Below are 14,069 nucleotides of genomic sequence, written 5' to 3' on the forward strand. Positions count from 1 at the left end.
TAATTATATCATCACGACTTCTCCGCATCATCTATCTATACTACTACCACCGTCTTGATATCCTTTCTCCCAGTCTCTTCGACTTCCTAGGGTGTACCGCGAAGCTAGATTAATAAATATATGTCCCTTGGTCCCCTTCCGCATACTTCCTTGCTCAGTTGCTATATCGGTTATACTTCCAACATATCCCTTGGGGAGTTGACGATTGAACCCTTGGTGCCTGTCAGGGATCTATTGATTATTGATTGACGTGGGTTGCCCTGGATTATTGTTCACGAATTTGTCCGAGGTAAGCTGGACCCTTCTCCCATGGTCCCTTGGCGTGCAAGATCCATGGTTCCTCTCCCTTTCATGCGTACGACTCATCGCCACCCACCTCATTGACCGGCGGGTCTGGAACACACGGATCGAACGGAGCAAAGAACGTCAAAACTGACTTTTATTCTCCTCTGCTGCGCAATGTTAGTTCTCGACGGCAAAACTTCCACATTTGCCAGTTTTTTTTTTTTTTACCATATATTCAACGGCCCGGGGCCTGTCGAGCAACATTCCGGTGCCTTTCTACCACGCATTCCGCGGCTGTGTCAGCGACGCACTGTTCCCGTCGACTGTCTCGTCATACATTTTTCAGGTCGCATTAGGAAATCAAGGGCAGCCAATCGCCTTACATGTTGAACTGCATTCGACGCATTGAGCTCTCCTGAGATATCCGCATTCGAGCCATAGAGGTAGTTCCTTTCCGTACTGTCCCTTTCAAAACGCAGTCCAGTCCACCTCACTTGCCCTCTTTATGTGTGGCGCATAGACGGTAGGCGAAATCCAAATCGTCACAATGGCGCCCTCAATCTGGGAAAAGACCAAAGGGACCTCGAAAAAGGGCTTTGATAAGGCATGGCATACTCTCGACAAATTGGGGGACCCTGTGAATCGCTTGTCCAATAAGGTTGGTGCCGAAGCCTTCTGGCCGATGACCCTGGACAGAGAAAGCGACAAGGCAGCTCGCATATTACGAAGCTTTTGCAAAGATGGTTTCTACGCCGATGATGAGGCCGAAAAACAAAGCACAGATGCTGTGAAGAGTGGCAAAATAGATCGCCCCAAGGGCAAGCAACGAGTTATAAAGAAGATCCCCACGGAGGTCATCCAGCGCGCTAAAGGTCTCGCCATCTTTACCACGATGCGTACGGGTCTCTGGCTCAGCGGCTCGGGGGGAAGTGGCGTCCTCTTGGCTAGAATCCCCGAGACCGGTGAATGGAGTCCTCCCTCGGGTATCATGCTTCATACCGCCGGCATTGGCTTTCTAGCGGGCGTTGATATCTATGACTGCGTGGTCGTGATCAATACGTATGAGGCGCTAGAAGCATTCAAGAAGGTTCGCTGTACATTGGGTGGGGAAGTTAGCGCAGCCGCAGGTCCAGTGGGCATGGGAGGTGTACTAGACTCTGAGGTTCACAAGCGCCGAGCTCCCATATGGACCTACATGAAAAGTCGAGGCCTGTATGCAGGCGTCCAGGTAGATGGAACGATCATTATTGAGCGCACCGACGAGAACGAGCGTTTCTATGGTGAGCGCATATCCGTGACGGATATCTTGGCTGGGAAAGCAAAACGTCCTCCGACATCGATTAAAACCCTCATCCAGACCGTCAAGGCGGCCCAGGGCGATAAGGATGTCGATGAAAGTCTGGTTCCTGCTCCGGGAGAACCAACTCCTGGGGATGTAGAAGTACTACCGACCTCTGGTAGTTCTTCTCCTCCTGGCAAGTTTGGAATTCCGGCTCCGGATGACCCGGATCCTTTCGGCGTCAAAGCTTTGGAGGCCGAGGGCCTCTTTATTCGCGAAGCCGGCACCAAAACTCGTCCACGTGTGGATAGCTTTGAATTTCGACCCAGCCCTAACAGCCCTATTTATTCGACCTTCCGCCACAGCGTTGATAGTTCACCACGCAACAGTTGGCGGGCTAGTGTACAGAGCTACTCCAGTATCGACAGAGGTACTCAAACCGACGAACCCCCACTGACGGCCCCGACTACTATCAGCCGCGCCTCATCCCGGAGTAATCGAGATTTTACGGAACGCTCGGAGAAAAACCCATGGGATCATGAGGAGCGTGGATGGGAAACTATTATCCCAGAGCACCCAGTGGAGCACTCTCACAATGCCACCCATGACGGCGACGATGGCCTAGTGGACGATGACGTTGAAATACACGAGGTCAGCAGTGTCACAGTCACGAAATGCGACAGTTTCCCTTCTTCGCCCGTTGAAGATTTGACCTCAACGAGCCCCAAGCGTCAATCACCTACCTTCACTCGTGCGCGACTAGTGACAATCCCCAAGAGGACTCCTCCTGCATTGCCGCCGCGAAATCCTACCGGGGAGGCTATGGGTCAATGTCAACTCCAGTCTCACCTACTGCTGGTCCTCCGTCCCCTAGCAAGCGGTCTGTGGTATCGAGCTTGGGAATGGCGGATCTAAACAGCTTCGCAGAGCTGCCTCTGGACGTAAAGATCGACGCGTCTAGTATTTCATCTACTGAGGCTTCTCACCTCCATCAGAATGACAATGTCGACAAGGATGAATTTCATTCTATCTCGACCGTCGGCACATCCGACTCGGCGTCGGATGGGGGCTTCAGTGCCAAAGATGCTTCGGTCACCGGCACTAGTCCCTCGAAGACCGAAGACACTTACCACACTTTTGATGATATAACCGGCAACACCCTTTCCAAGCTTCAGCCTCGTCACCCATCGGACGTCGCAAAACCAACCGCCACGGAATTAGAACACTCAACAACCATCACCGAACATCACTACAAATCTGCAATGCATTCTTCACTTGCCTAGACGCTCTACTCCCCTCATTGCTCCCTCCGGTTTGCTGTACATACTACCTGACATACCTCCACCTGGATGATCGTCCCACTGTATATGGCGGCGTCGCGAACGTCACACTATATGTATTCGACACCAGACTTCACATGCCTCCTACTTTCTTTCCTCTTTCCTTCTTTTTTCTTTGTACCCTCTCATCTTATCTTATGTAATTTGCACCTACCCATACAGCCACTAAAATATTGCTCTCTTGTTTGCTGTTGCTTTTAGCGTGCTTTTTGTGTTTATTTGGAACATGCGGAATGGAACGCTTGGGCGTCATGGGTTGTTTATATTTCTCGACTTGATGATTGGGGTGTTGGAAGTATCCCTTGGCTAAGGGTTAACATGGACATGGACTATGTTGGTTATATCGTTTTGGATGTTTCTTTATATCCCCTTTTGTTACCTACTCATGGCGGCGTCCCGAGTCGAAGTATTGTCCTTAATGAAACAATTGTATGTTGAATATATACAATCTCTTCCGAATTTCCATAATACCGTAGCTCATTAGATCTATAACATGTTTTTACTCGATTGTCTCTTTTCACATCAGCCGGAGTGACCATCACATGATTCAACCCAGATGAGGGGTAAGATCAAATATAAATAAGCCCAACAATGAACCCCCTCTCCAGCATGGCATCTGCAACAACCATCCCATCTCAGACCCTAGCCATCACTCACCACCGAACAAACGCCATCATGTCCAGACGTCTCATCCCAGATGATACCCGAATCCAATTCGTCAAGCAAATGACCAAACATACCTTCACCAACCCCGCAACTGTTTACGAAGCCCTCTGCACCCCTGGCTCCATGAGAATCATCACCCCCCACCGGTTAGACGGACACAAAGACCTCGCCCAACTCGGCGACGCAGCCCTACGTCTAATCCTTACCAAAGATGGCTACCAGGCCCATGCAACAAGAGGTAGGTTACTCATTATCCCGCATCGCATGACAACAAACTAACCCCATAATCCACCAGGACAAATCAACAACACCCACAGTAGCAAAGCCAGCAATGCCTTCCTAGCAAGAACAGGCTTTCAAAAGGGCCTCGACCGCTACCTCTACGTCAACCCCTCGCAGGGCGGTACCGTCTCCGACAAAGTCATGGCCACAACTGTTGAAGCCATCTTGGGCGCCGTCTACATCGACAGCGGCGAGAACATCCAAGCCGTACGATCCGTGGTGGCGGAGTTGGGTCTCGCTTGGCCTGCATAGAGCTTTCTAGTCTTGTATGAGTGGTAATGTTTTCATTAACCCCGCCCCTTCTTCTATTTATGAGAGCATGGGAACCATGCTGTGCAAATTAATGTGACTTCAGGAGTACGAAATACATACCGCCAGGGAGCTCCCTGGATCCTGCTGTGGGGTATCTCTGCAGCTAGGGGACCGCTTGCACGATTGTCCCGCAGTGACATCATTTCATACTATCTGATGTTTGTAGTATTATCTGGATCTCGCTATTGCACAGTCGTGTAAGCGCCCTCTAGTTGCTTTTATAACCTACGGCAAGGGCGCACGGAGAACCCTGACGGCCTGTGGGGCGTCTGAAGACACGACGTGCGAGAGATCAGTCAAAATGGGATGGATACAGCGTTGGTGGGAAGATGCTAATTGCCGCTGTTCCTGTTAGACTGATCTTTGGGTACTGTCAACTGGTATTCTGTGAGCGGTTACGTAACGTGACTCTGAGGGGTTGAAGGGGCATGGAGAGAATTACTTTGTTGTTTTCAGGCCACAGAGTTGTTCTCAGGGAAATGTACTGTGCTTGGTTCCTTCAACAGGGACTGGGATACACGTCGTTTGCGGTAGTAGTTACTGGTTTACTGTTTCTTTGTCGTTTAAGGCACTTCAACATGCCTAATCTCCATTCATTCGATTTCTGTATCTACATGTCGAACTATATCCCTGCTGCCTAAAGGGAAGTGGTATAGACAAGAGGAACTATTCAGGGTTATAAGTTTCCACTATCGGTTCTCGTGATTGGCCGCTTTCATGATAAAATGTAAGGCTGCATACTTAGTAGGAATAGTGCACCCAGTCGACCACCTAACTATATAAACCTTGACACTCCAAAAAGATATATCAAACCCAAACAACACGTGGGAACAACAAAGCCGTGATTAACCGCCAATAAAAGACAAGCCTCGGTACCAATGACAAACCCCCCCCCCCAATGTATCCCCAAAAGTAAGGGAGAGAGAGCTCCTCCCAGCCACAAACTCACATAAGTTCTAACCTTCTTTGCCCCGAAAAACAAAAAAGCAAAAACCCAATCGTAAACACAAAAAAAAGAAGATTTACTGAGTAGGTTACACCAAAACCGCCACCCGACAAATCTTGGCTCCTAAACCGCGTCGTACAAAACCAACCTGTCTCAGATTGCGCAATGTATGTATGTACGGCGAAACGGTACGTACGGGCTTGCTAAAACCGCCCCAAGACTGAAAAAAAGGGTTTAATGTTCACGTAGGGGGCTGATTAGACTTTCTTCATCGCTGTCCTTGTTGTATGTTGGTTTGTAAACTATGTCACTATGTATGAAGGAAAAGTCCCATCCCAGGAAAACTTTATATCCGAAAGCCGAATGCCGATCGTTCGTTGATCGGCGGACCCGTTGGCGCTTTAATGCCAACCTGGAGTTCGTACTATCTATAATCGGTATTTGATTTTTTCTTTTTTTCTTTTTTTTTTTTACTTTGAAGCATTATCGGTTCTATAAAAGGTTGTGTTAAGAGAAGTAAAAGTGACCCCTCCTTGCCCCGCCACTTTCTTTATCTTGTTCGAAATCCTATATTCTGTATTATTATTGTTTTTTGCAAAATCCAATACTATTTTGGACAGCTCAGAATATGCGTGCTAGTAGTAGTTAGTAGTCAAACTACTCGACTCGGCCGAATAGCAGGATTCAAAGGTATCGTATCGTCGTCTGATTAGCCCCTAATGAAGGGACGAAGGTAGTAGTATACTAGTGGTTCCGGAGCCGCAATAGCCGCATATGAGGTTGGGATGGTGGATTTAGATGCGCAATGCCTCTCTCTCGGGGTACTCAAGGATAGTAATCTACATACACTGCGGTGTGAACGGCGTTATCAGAGGAGGGTCACCTTTGAACTCCTTCTTACTGCCGACTATACCTGCTACGTCATAGCGCTCGGGTGAGAGGGCGAAAAATTGACTTTGACGCGCGCATTAGCCTCGCTGGATTTCCGTTATGGGTTTATCGCATGAGGGGGATGTCGATCATGCACTGCTGTACTGCACTGCAATCCTGGTGGTGAGCATGATGAGCCATCATGCTGCACACCCTTCTCCGTTCGATAGAATTGCAATCGTTGGAATGTCGATTGATAAACACCAAACCCGGGGTATTCAGAATGATCCGAAAAATGTTGCAAGGAATGGCCGATGACGTCGGATCGCGATCGAGGATCGAAGAGAGGCGTGAAACCTGGCGATTCAGCACAGGACGCCAGACAGACAGGGTAGGAGGAATTGACCCTTTGGGGACAAATGAAGAGAACGAAAACGTTGCTTAAGAAGCGAGGGGGCCCGCTTTTTCCACGCTAACGCTTCATTCGGACATTCTCGTAGCGTGACTAAAAAGCATGCCCCATTCATGCCGTTTGTTACCATATCAACTGCTCATATGACATGCGGTATCGTGATCAAACTCTCCGAGATTAGCGCGAGACGGCTGTCTTCCATTGATGCCTTGGGGTGAGAGGGTCAATCTGCCCCAGTGTTGTGGTGGTGGCTGTGAGGTTGCGACGTGCGAAGGATCGTCTGCCGGGATTGTATAGAGCCAAGATCGCCTCACAATTGGGCGAGAAGCATCACCCGAACCAAAAGAAAAGCCCATCAACACCGACTGGACCAGGGTGTAAGGCGACGAGGAAGGCGAGCCAACAACAACAACAACTAAACAATAACAACCAAACGGCGTCGCATCTACTGTACGAGGCGGCTGGGCGAAACCCACCAGCTGCGAACTGATGAAGCGGTGAGCGTTGCGTGGCTCCACATGAGCTATGGAGAAAAAAGTATCCGCCAGCAAAACAATCGCTGCAGCCCCCAATCAGCGTACAGCATGCATATTAGACCTAATATCATACTTTACTTGCGGCAAGTAGGTCCTCGAGCTGACTGTTTAGCTCCCTAATGGGCCAATACTTGGTCAATGCTGTGTTGATACTAGGCGAAAAAAAATTTTTGCAGTTACATGCATCATGGCCTTTGCTCAATCCTCCACGCCAATTGCGACGACTCATTGCCTATAAAGAGCAGGCCATAGGATACCAGAGAAACCCCGAATTCCTCTTCCTCTCTTCATCTTCCTAAAGAACTTGCACGTTGTTGCCAGCTTGGCGTTGTACTTCTAACTGCATATCCCCTTCTCTTGCTTTGTTTGTTTATCTTCTTCTATAACACATCGACCAATGTTCAGACAATACTCCAATTTCATATCCCACAAGAGGAGAAGAAGCAAAAGTACTTCCCGGGTCTTGTCTGTTGCCCAGTCCGAAGCGGCCTCCGATGCACCAACCGTAAATGAGCCGATTGAGATTTGGACTCACTCGCAGCCCATAGACGCTGCTGTCCAGCAACAGAACGACTGTTTCACCACTCTGACTGCACGGATACATAAATACGATCATGTGGCCCAAAGAGGTAGCGATCGTTTCTTGGAAGACTTGACGGCCACCCTCGATAGCGAAGAGGCCAAGTCGAAAAGCAGCTATCTAACCTCCCCGGTGGGAAACTACGCTAGCTTTTTGTATCCAGAGTGCATGCCCGAAAGGTTGGAACTCGTCGCCTATTTGACTGAACTCGGAAATGTCCATGACGGTACGTTGACCTGGCTACTAGATGCGAGCCTATAGCTGATCATTCATCCAGACCATGCCGATAACAAGAACACACCCGCGACAGACAAGCCGGAAGAGCTTGTTGAATCGCCCCGCGCCGAAGCCAGGAAGAGACTCCTGGAGAAAGTTACGGGAGAACTGACCGACAAAGATGGGCTTGACATTATCGACTGCTACCGAAGTAACTGGCTTGTTACCCCGGATGTCCCCACCGCCGACAATTGTGCCAATCTCGACGACTACGTGGCCCGTCGGCGTCTGAATGCAGGAATTGAGTAGGTTTATCACATGCCTCCGAGTTCGATAAGGTGAGACAGACTCTGACTGGTACAACAGTGTTTACTGGACCCTGATGGGATTTGCCCACGGAACTCGATTTGGAAAGGAGGACCAGGCGATCGTCAAAGATGCGCTGGACGCAGCTGAGCGAACCATGTTCTTCACCAACGACTACTACAGCTGGCCGAAAGAAAAGCTCGAGGTCAAGAAACGTCGCGTTGCGAATGTGATATTGTTCCTCATGCAGCACCAGAACATGTCGGAGGATGACGCGCGTGCGAAGACCAAAGAGCTCATTCTGGAAAATGAAAAGGAGTTCGTCAAGAGACGCGAGGCGTTATACCAAGCCCACCCAGACCTCGCCCCAAAGCTGCGAAAATGGATGGAGGTACTGGAAGCTGCCCTTGGTGGAATTCACTACTGGTGCACGAATGCACCACGGTACGCGGTGCCGGAAACCGCCGAAGAGGAAAGTGATGAGGAGTCGGACGAGGAGAGCTCTAGCGACGAGGACGAGTCCGAGGAAGATGATGAAGAAGAAAATGAAGAGGAGGAGGAGGAGGTGCGTGCCAATGGCGTTGTTGACCATGTAGAGGGTGGCGATGAGCCCGAGGAAGTACCAGTGTGGACCCCTCTCGTCAATGGGGAAGAACACCCCGCGGTACACCTTGATGCCACACCCCTACTAGCGCCAACAAACTACATCGGGTCGATCTCGGCTAATGAGGTGCAACTGGAGTTGGTTTCTGCACTTAATGCCTGGCTTCAAGTTCCCAACCGACCTTTGACCTTTGTCAAGCAAGTGGTCAATGACCTCCATGACAGTTCTGAGATCCTGGCCAACATTCAGGACCAATCATCTCTCCAGCGCCAAAAGACTGCGGCTCACCTTGTCTTCGGTCCCGCTCAGTCCATTAACAGTGCTGCCTACATGTTCGTCCGCGTCGCCAAGACCGTGAACGGGCTCAACTGCCCCGGCATGCTTGACGGCCTCCTGGAGGAGCTTGAAACGCATTTTATCGGACAGTCTTGGGAGCTGAACTGGCGCTTCTCTCTTCAATGCCCGACTGAGCAGGAGTATTTGGAGATGGTCGATAAAAAGACCGGATCTATCTTCCGCATGTTGGTGCGTCTCATGCAGTCCGCTAGCATGGAAGGCTCGGCCCTGGACTTTGAGCTTCTCACACAATTATTCGGCCGATGGTACCAGATCCGCAACGAGTATCTGGGACTGCTTACGGGCAACAACCAAAGAGGCTTCGGTGAAGATCTGGATCACGGCAAAATCTCGTATGCGGTCGTCAGGTGCTGCAACGTAGACCCTACCGCCAAGAGTATCATCCTGGGCATCTTTAGACAGAAGGCCGAAGGTGCCTCATTGTCTGCCGAAAGCAAGATCCAGATTTTGGAGCTCCTGCACAAGAGCGGTGCCCTCCAGGCGACTTATGACTTGGTCCGACAGCTGGGCCGGGACATCATGAAGACTGTCAGCGATCTAGAAATAGCCGCAGAAGAGACAAACCCCGGGCTCAAGGCCCTTGTGAAGACACTGGGTGATATCCCAGCTCCCACTCAGGAGTGAGAAACGTTTCGAGAGCACGTGTTTGCTCTATGATGCATGACACTGTTCTATCCTTTTCCTTTCCCCTTACCTACCTATTCCCTTTTTATACATCCGTGATGATTAATGTATATGACACTCATTTCTGTAATGGTTCTAAGGCGATGTTCACATGTGTTATGAATAATGAGATGATTTGTTTGCTTCAAATGTCTGGGTTGTACGTTAGTGTCTGATTATTACTCCTTGCAAAAAGTCAATATCTTATCCGATTGTGTCAACAGCACTTTGAGCGTTTATTGTTTCTCACACAAAGGACATCCTTACCAGGAGTATAATGGCCTATTAAGCACCATGTCTGTCAATGAGCGTCAAGGATGCTTGGTGGACATGGTGGGATGTTACCGAGTTCGATGTGTACAATAACTCGAAGCATTTATGTCTGCAGCGTCCCATGTTGACCTAGTGTCTCATGTATACTATTTCTGGTTTTGATTGTAGGCAAGGTGAAGAAGAGAAACAGGGAAGTTGGGGATTTTCCTGGGCATTCCGATGGATGATCCGGAGAGAGCTAGACCCATTCCGTCAATAACCTTAGAAATAAGTTTAATTTCCCTACTGGTTGGATGTACAATTTGGAAGGCACAATACATAATACATACATAGTAGTAATATCAAGTGAGTATTCTTTGTTACCTCCCAGGGTCCCTAGAAGAGACAAAGGATCTTTATTCCTAGAGATGGCACTAAAATGAGGCCTTCTCTCCTGTGTTTGCATCATAGGCCCTAGTCCCTGGTTTTTAGTGCTGGTCAAGGTGGAGTCTGTTGGTACTCCGCCAATCGACGCGCCTTATCACAATATCTCCTCCGATACTGTTACATTGATCGTCGCTTTCGCATCCACCAAAACCGCCCGGCTGGTCCGTGATAAGACAGGCCTCCTCACTTAGGATGCGGAGTTCTGAGGTTCATCCGGTGGCCGAATTTAAGTATAAAGCCTCCCTATTATCCACCCTGGCGCCCGCATTATTTCGATTCCCTCCCAAGCTTCGCTCCCGAGTTGAGATTTGGGCCACCACCACGTCCCATGCCGTCCCTTAAGTCAGTGATTCATACTGCCGGCCTGGTCGGTGCCGTCGCCGGCCAGTATTTCCCCCCAACCCCCGAGGCCTGAAGATCATCAATTCGAAGCATCAGGAAGGTGTTAAGATCTCGTACAAAGAAGTAGGTGTTATATGCATCTGTGTTGCCCATGTTTGATACTAACCGAACTTTCGTCAGCCTGGTATTTGCGAAACAACCCCAGGCGTCAAATCGTATTCGGGTTACGTGCATCTTCCCCCGGGTACTCTCAATGATGTGTCACTAGACCAAGACTATCCCATCAACACCTTCTTTTGGTTCTTTGAATCTAGGAATGACCCTAGAAATGCCCCTCTTTCTATTTGGATGAATGGTGGGCCAGGAAGCTCTTCGATGATCGGCCTGCTGCAGGAGAACGGCCCATGCCGCGTTAATAATGACTCAAATACCACCGAAATCAACCCGTGGTCATGGAACAACTATGTGAATATGCTCTACATTGATCAGCCGAATCAAGTCGGCTTCAGTTACGATATCCCCACCAATGGTACTTATGATCAGCTTACGAGCAAGTGGAATGTTTCAAGCTATCCGGACGGTGTTCCGGAGCAGAATAATACGTTTTACGTGGGCACCTTCCCTAGCCAGAACAAATCGACCGCTGCCAATACCACAGAAAACGCCGCCCGCGCTTTGTGGTCCTTTGCACAGACTTGGTTCTCGGAATTTCCGGAGTATAAGCCGCACGATGACCGAGTAAGCATCTGGACAGAGCCTACGGAGGACGGTACGGGCCATCTTTCACTGCTTTCTTCCAAGAACAGAATGAGAAGATTGCCAACGGGTCCATTGAAATAGACGATGCTCACTATATTCACCTGGATACCCTCGGAATTATCAATGGCTGCATCGACCTCCTGGTGCAGTCGCCATCGTACCCCCAGATAGCATACAATAATACATATGGCATTGAGGCCATCAACAAAACCGTATACGATACGGCGATGGAGGCTTGGAGCAAGCCCGGAGGCTGCAAGGATCAGATCATCGAATGTCGTCGGTTGGCCGCAGAGGGAGACCCCAAGATGTACGGCAACAACGCGACCGTTAACAAGGTTTGTGCCAAAGCGAACGATTACTGCAGCAACCAAGTAGAGGGCCCGTATTCGCTATACTCTGGACGAGGCTACTATGATATTTCGCATTTCGACCCCGATCCCTTCCCCCCTCCGTACTACTTTGGTTTCTTAAACCAGCATTGGGTCCAAGGAGCCCTCGGAGTTCCGATCAATTTCACCGAGTCTGTCGATAGCGTCTACAATGGCTTTTCCGCAACAGGTGACTACCCGCGCTCTGATGTACGCGGATACTTGGAGGATATCGCATATGTGCTAGACTCCGGCATCAAAGTTGCCTTAGTATATGGCGATCGGGATTACGCCTGCCCCTGGAACGGGGGAGAAGAAGCAAGTTTGAAGGTGGATTACTCGGATGCCGCCAAGTTCCGCTCTGCAGGTTACGCCCCTCTGAAGACCAATGCATCATATATTGGTGGCTTGGTACGGCAGTACGGAAACTTCTCGTTCACTCGCGTTTTCGAAGCAGGTCATGAGGTGCCGGCATATCAGCCGGAGACGGCGTATGAGATCTTCCACCGTGCATTGTTCAACAAAGACATTGCAACGGGCAAGGTCTCTACCGCCAAGAACAGTACCTACTCCACTCATGGGCCTTCTACGACCTGGAACGTTACCAACACGGTTCCTGACAGCCCTGCGCCTACTTGCTACATTCTCGAGCTGGGCAGCACTTGCACGGAAGAGCAGACTGCGAGTGTCGTGAACGGAACTGCAGTGATCAAGAACTATATCGTAGTGGATATAGATTCGTCATGATGATTAGATGCTCAGGCCAGATTTGAGCATGTATTGGTATTTCTACCAGACAATATTATTGTACCTAGAATATTCCTATGAAGAGTAGATAGAATGATAGTACACAGTAACTAGTTCGTTAACTAACTATAGTTACTGTATTACATCAGAATGGTTGGATCATGTGAAAGACGTGGGGCTACTAGGCTAAACCGTAAAAAGAAAGTTCCCGTGGGATCCAGTGATTGAGGGACTAAAAGGACTGCCAGCAAACGAGTTGAGGCAGCAGATATGCAACGAAACCACCGGTACTGTATACAATGTCTGCTCCAGCGTGATGGGTGCAATCGATACAATCTTTTCAGACTAGGGATAGTATGGTTTTCTCCGTTCTTATGGCAGAAAAAAGTACGGACTTTTGGTATCCGAACCTTCTCGAACCTTCGATTGGCAGAGAGGCTTATGCGGTCAACGTCACACGTCACAGTGCTGCTCCATCGGGACTGGTCTGTCGTCACCTGAATGCCGCCGTCTCGCTGCACGATACATGAAGCCACCTTCTACCCTCCTCTCAGTCTCCATTTGCTAAATGCCGGCTTATTCGCTTTCGGTTTACGGTGCATCTTTTTAAGTCTTTCACTTCTCGTTCCACATACCACCCCGAATAATCTCTCACGCCGACTCTCTCTCTCAAGGCAAGAATTTACTCGGTCGCGAATCTTCTACGTCATTCGAGATCCTACTTCCTTGCCGTCGAGGTGGGAAGACCTTTCGACATTGCCTGACATCGAGCTGGTCTCTTACCCGACTTCATTGTCTTATATTCTCATTGGGTCCCTTGAATTAGGGTTTCGTTGATTTTTGCTTGTTCTCAATCTCACTGCATAATTACCCCACTCATTACCGATTGTTCCCACAATGGTTGCAGAAACTAAGCTGTACGATTCTTTGGGTATCAAACCCGACGCATCACAAGACGAAATTAAAAAAGCATACCGGAAGTGCGCATTGAAATATCATCCGGATAAGAACAAGGATAACCCGTCCGCATCGGAGAAGTTCAAAGGTAGGTGACTTATCCGTGGCCCCCCCCTTCCCCTCCCGTGTTTCCCCAACATGGAATTCCACATACGCTTCCTTTGCCTCAATGGTTTTGGATAATAGCTAACACATTCACAGAGGTATCACAAGCCTACGAAGTTTTGTCCGATCCCGAAAAGCGCAAGATCTATGACCAATTCGGCCTTGACTATCTGATGCGGGGCGGCCCTGCTCCTCCGCCCGGTGGTGGTGCTGGCGGTGCTGGCGGTGCTGGTGGAAGTCCGTTTGACGGTGGAATGCCGGGGGGTTTCTCATTCGGAGGCATGCCTGGAGGAGGTGGTGCCCGGACCTTCCGTTTCTCGACTGGCCCCGGCGGTGGCAGCGGCTTCCAGTTCAGCTCTGCAGATGATATCTTCCGAAACTTCGCCAAAGGTGGCGGCTCTGGCATGGATCATGAGGATCTGTTTGATATGCTGG

General features: G+C 49.6%; 5 protein-coding genes across 5 annotated transcripts; all 5 read left to right on the forward strand.

The window, feature by feature from the left end:
• Positions 1-832: 832 nt before the first annotated feature.
• Positions 833-2,847, forward strand: ANOM_011343 (lipid-binding SYLF domain-containing protein; the record flags this gene model as incomplete). The annotated part of the gene is made up of 2 exons (XM_015556599.1): positions 833-2,444; positions 2,492-2,847. The coding sequence occupies 2 exons, from the start codon at positions 833-835 to the stop codon at positions 2,845-2,847; spliced, it is 1,968 nt and encodes a 655-aa protein (XP_015401345.1).
• A 666-nt stretch (positions 2,848-3,513) lies between these two features.
• ANOM_011344 (ribonuclease III domain-containing protein) lies at positions 3,514-4,104 on the forward strand (the record flags this gene model as incomplete). The annotated part of the gene is made up of 2 exons (XM_015556600.1): positions 3,514-3,808; positions 3,866-4,104. The coding sequence occupies 2 exons, from the start codon at positions 3,514-3,516 to the stop codon at positions 4,102-4,104; spliced, it is 534 nt and encodes a 177-aa protein (XP_015401348.1).
• A 3,221-nt stretch (positions 4,105-7,325) lies between these two features.
• On the forward strand, positions 7,326-9,615 carry ANOM_011345 (putative geranylgeranyl pyrophosphate synthase; the record flags this gene model as incomplete). The annotated part of the gene is made up of 3 exons (XM_015556601.1): positions 7,326-7,734; positions 7,786-8,029; positions 8,091-9,615. The coding sequence occupies 3 exons, from the start codon at positions 7,326-7,328 to the stop codon at positions 9,613-9,615; spliced, it is 2,178 nt and encodes a 725-aa protein (XP_015401349.1).
• A 1,066-nt stretch (positions 9,616-10,681) lies between these two features.
• Positions 10,682-12,572, forward strand: cp1 (putative carboxypeptidase S1; the record flags this gene model as incomplete). The annotated part of the gene is made up of 4 exons (XM_015556602.1): positions 10,682-10,729; positions 10,792-10,818; positions 10,876-11,433; positions 11,502-12,572. The coding sequence occupies 4 exons, from the start codon at positions 10,682-10,684 to the stop codon at positions 12,570-12,572; spliced, it is 1,704 nt and encodes a 567-aa protein (XP_015401346.1).
• Positions 12,573-13,153: 581 nt separating this feature from the next.
• ANOM_011347 (DnaJ domain protein Psi) lies at positions 13,154-14,069 on the forward strand (the record flags this gene model as incomplete). The annotated part of the gene is made up of 2 exons (XM_015556603.1): positions 13,154-13,617; positions 13,731-14,069. Coding segments are annotated over exons 1-2 (487 nt in total), but the record flags the coding sequence as incomplete, so codon positions are not given.

This window comes from Aspergillus nomiae, assembly GCF_001204775.2.
Source record: "Aspergillus nomiae NRRL 13137 chromosome Unknown contig00608, whole genome shotgun sequence".
NCBI lineage: Eukaryota > Fungi > Ascomycota > Eurotiomycetes > Eurotiales > Aspergillaceae > Aspergillus > Aspergillus nomiae.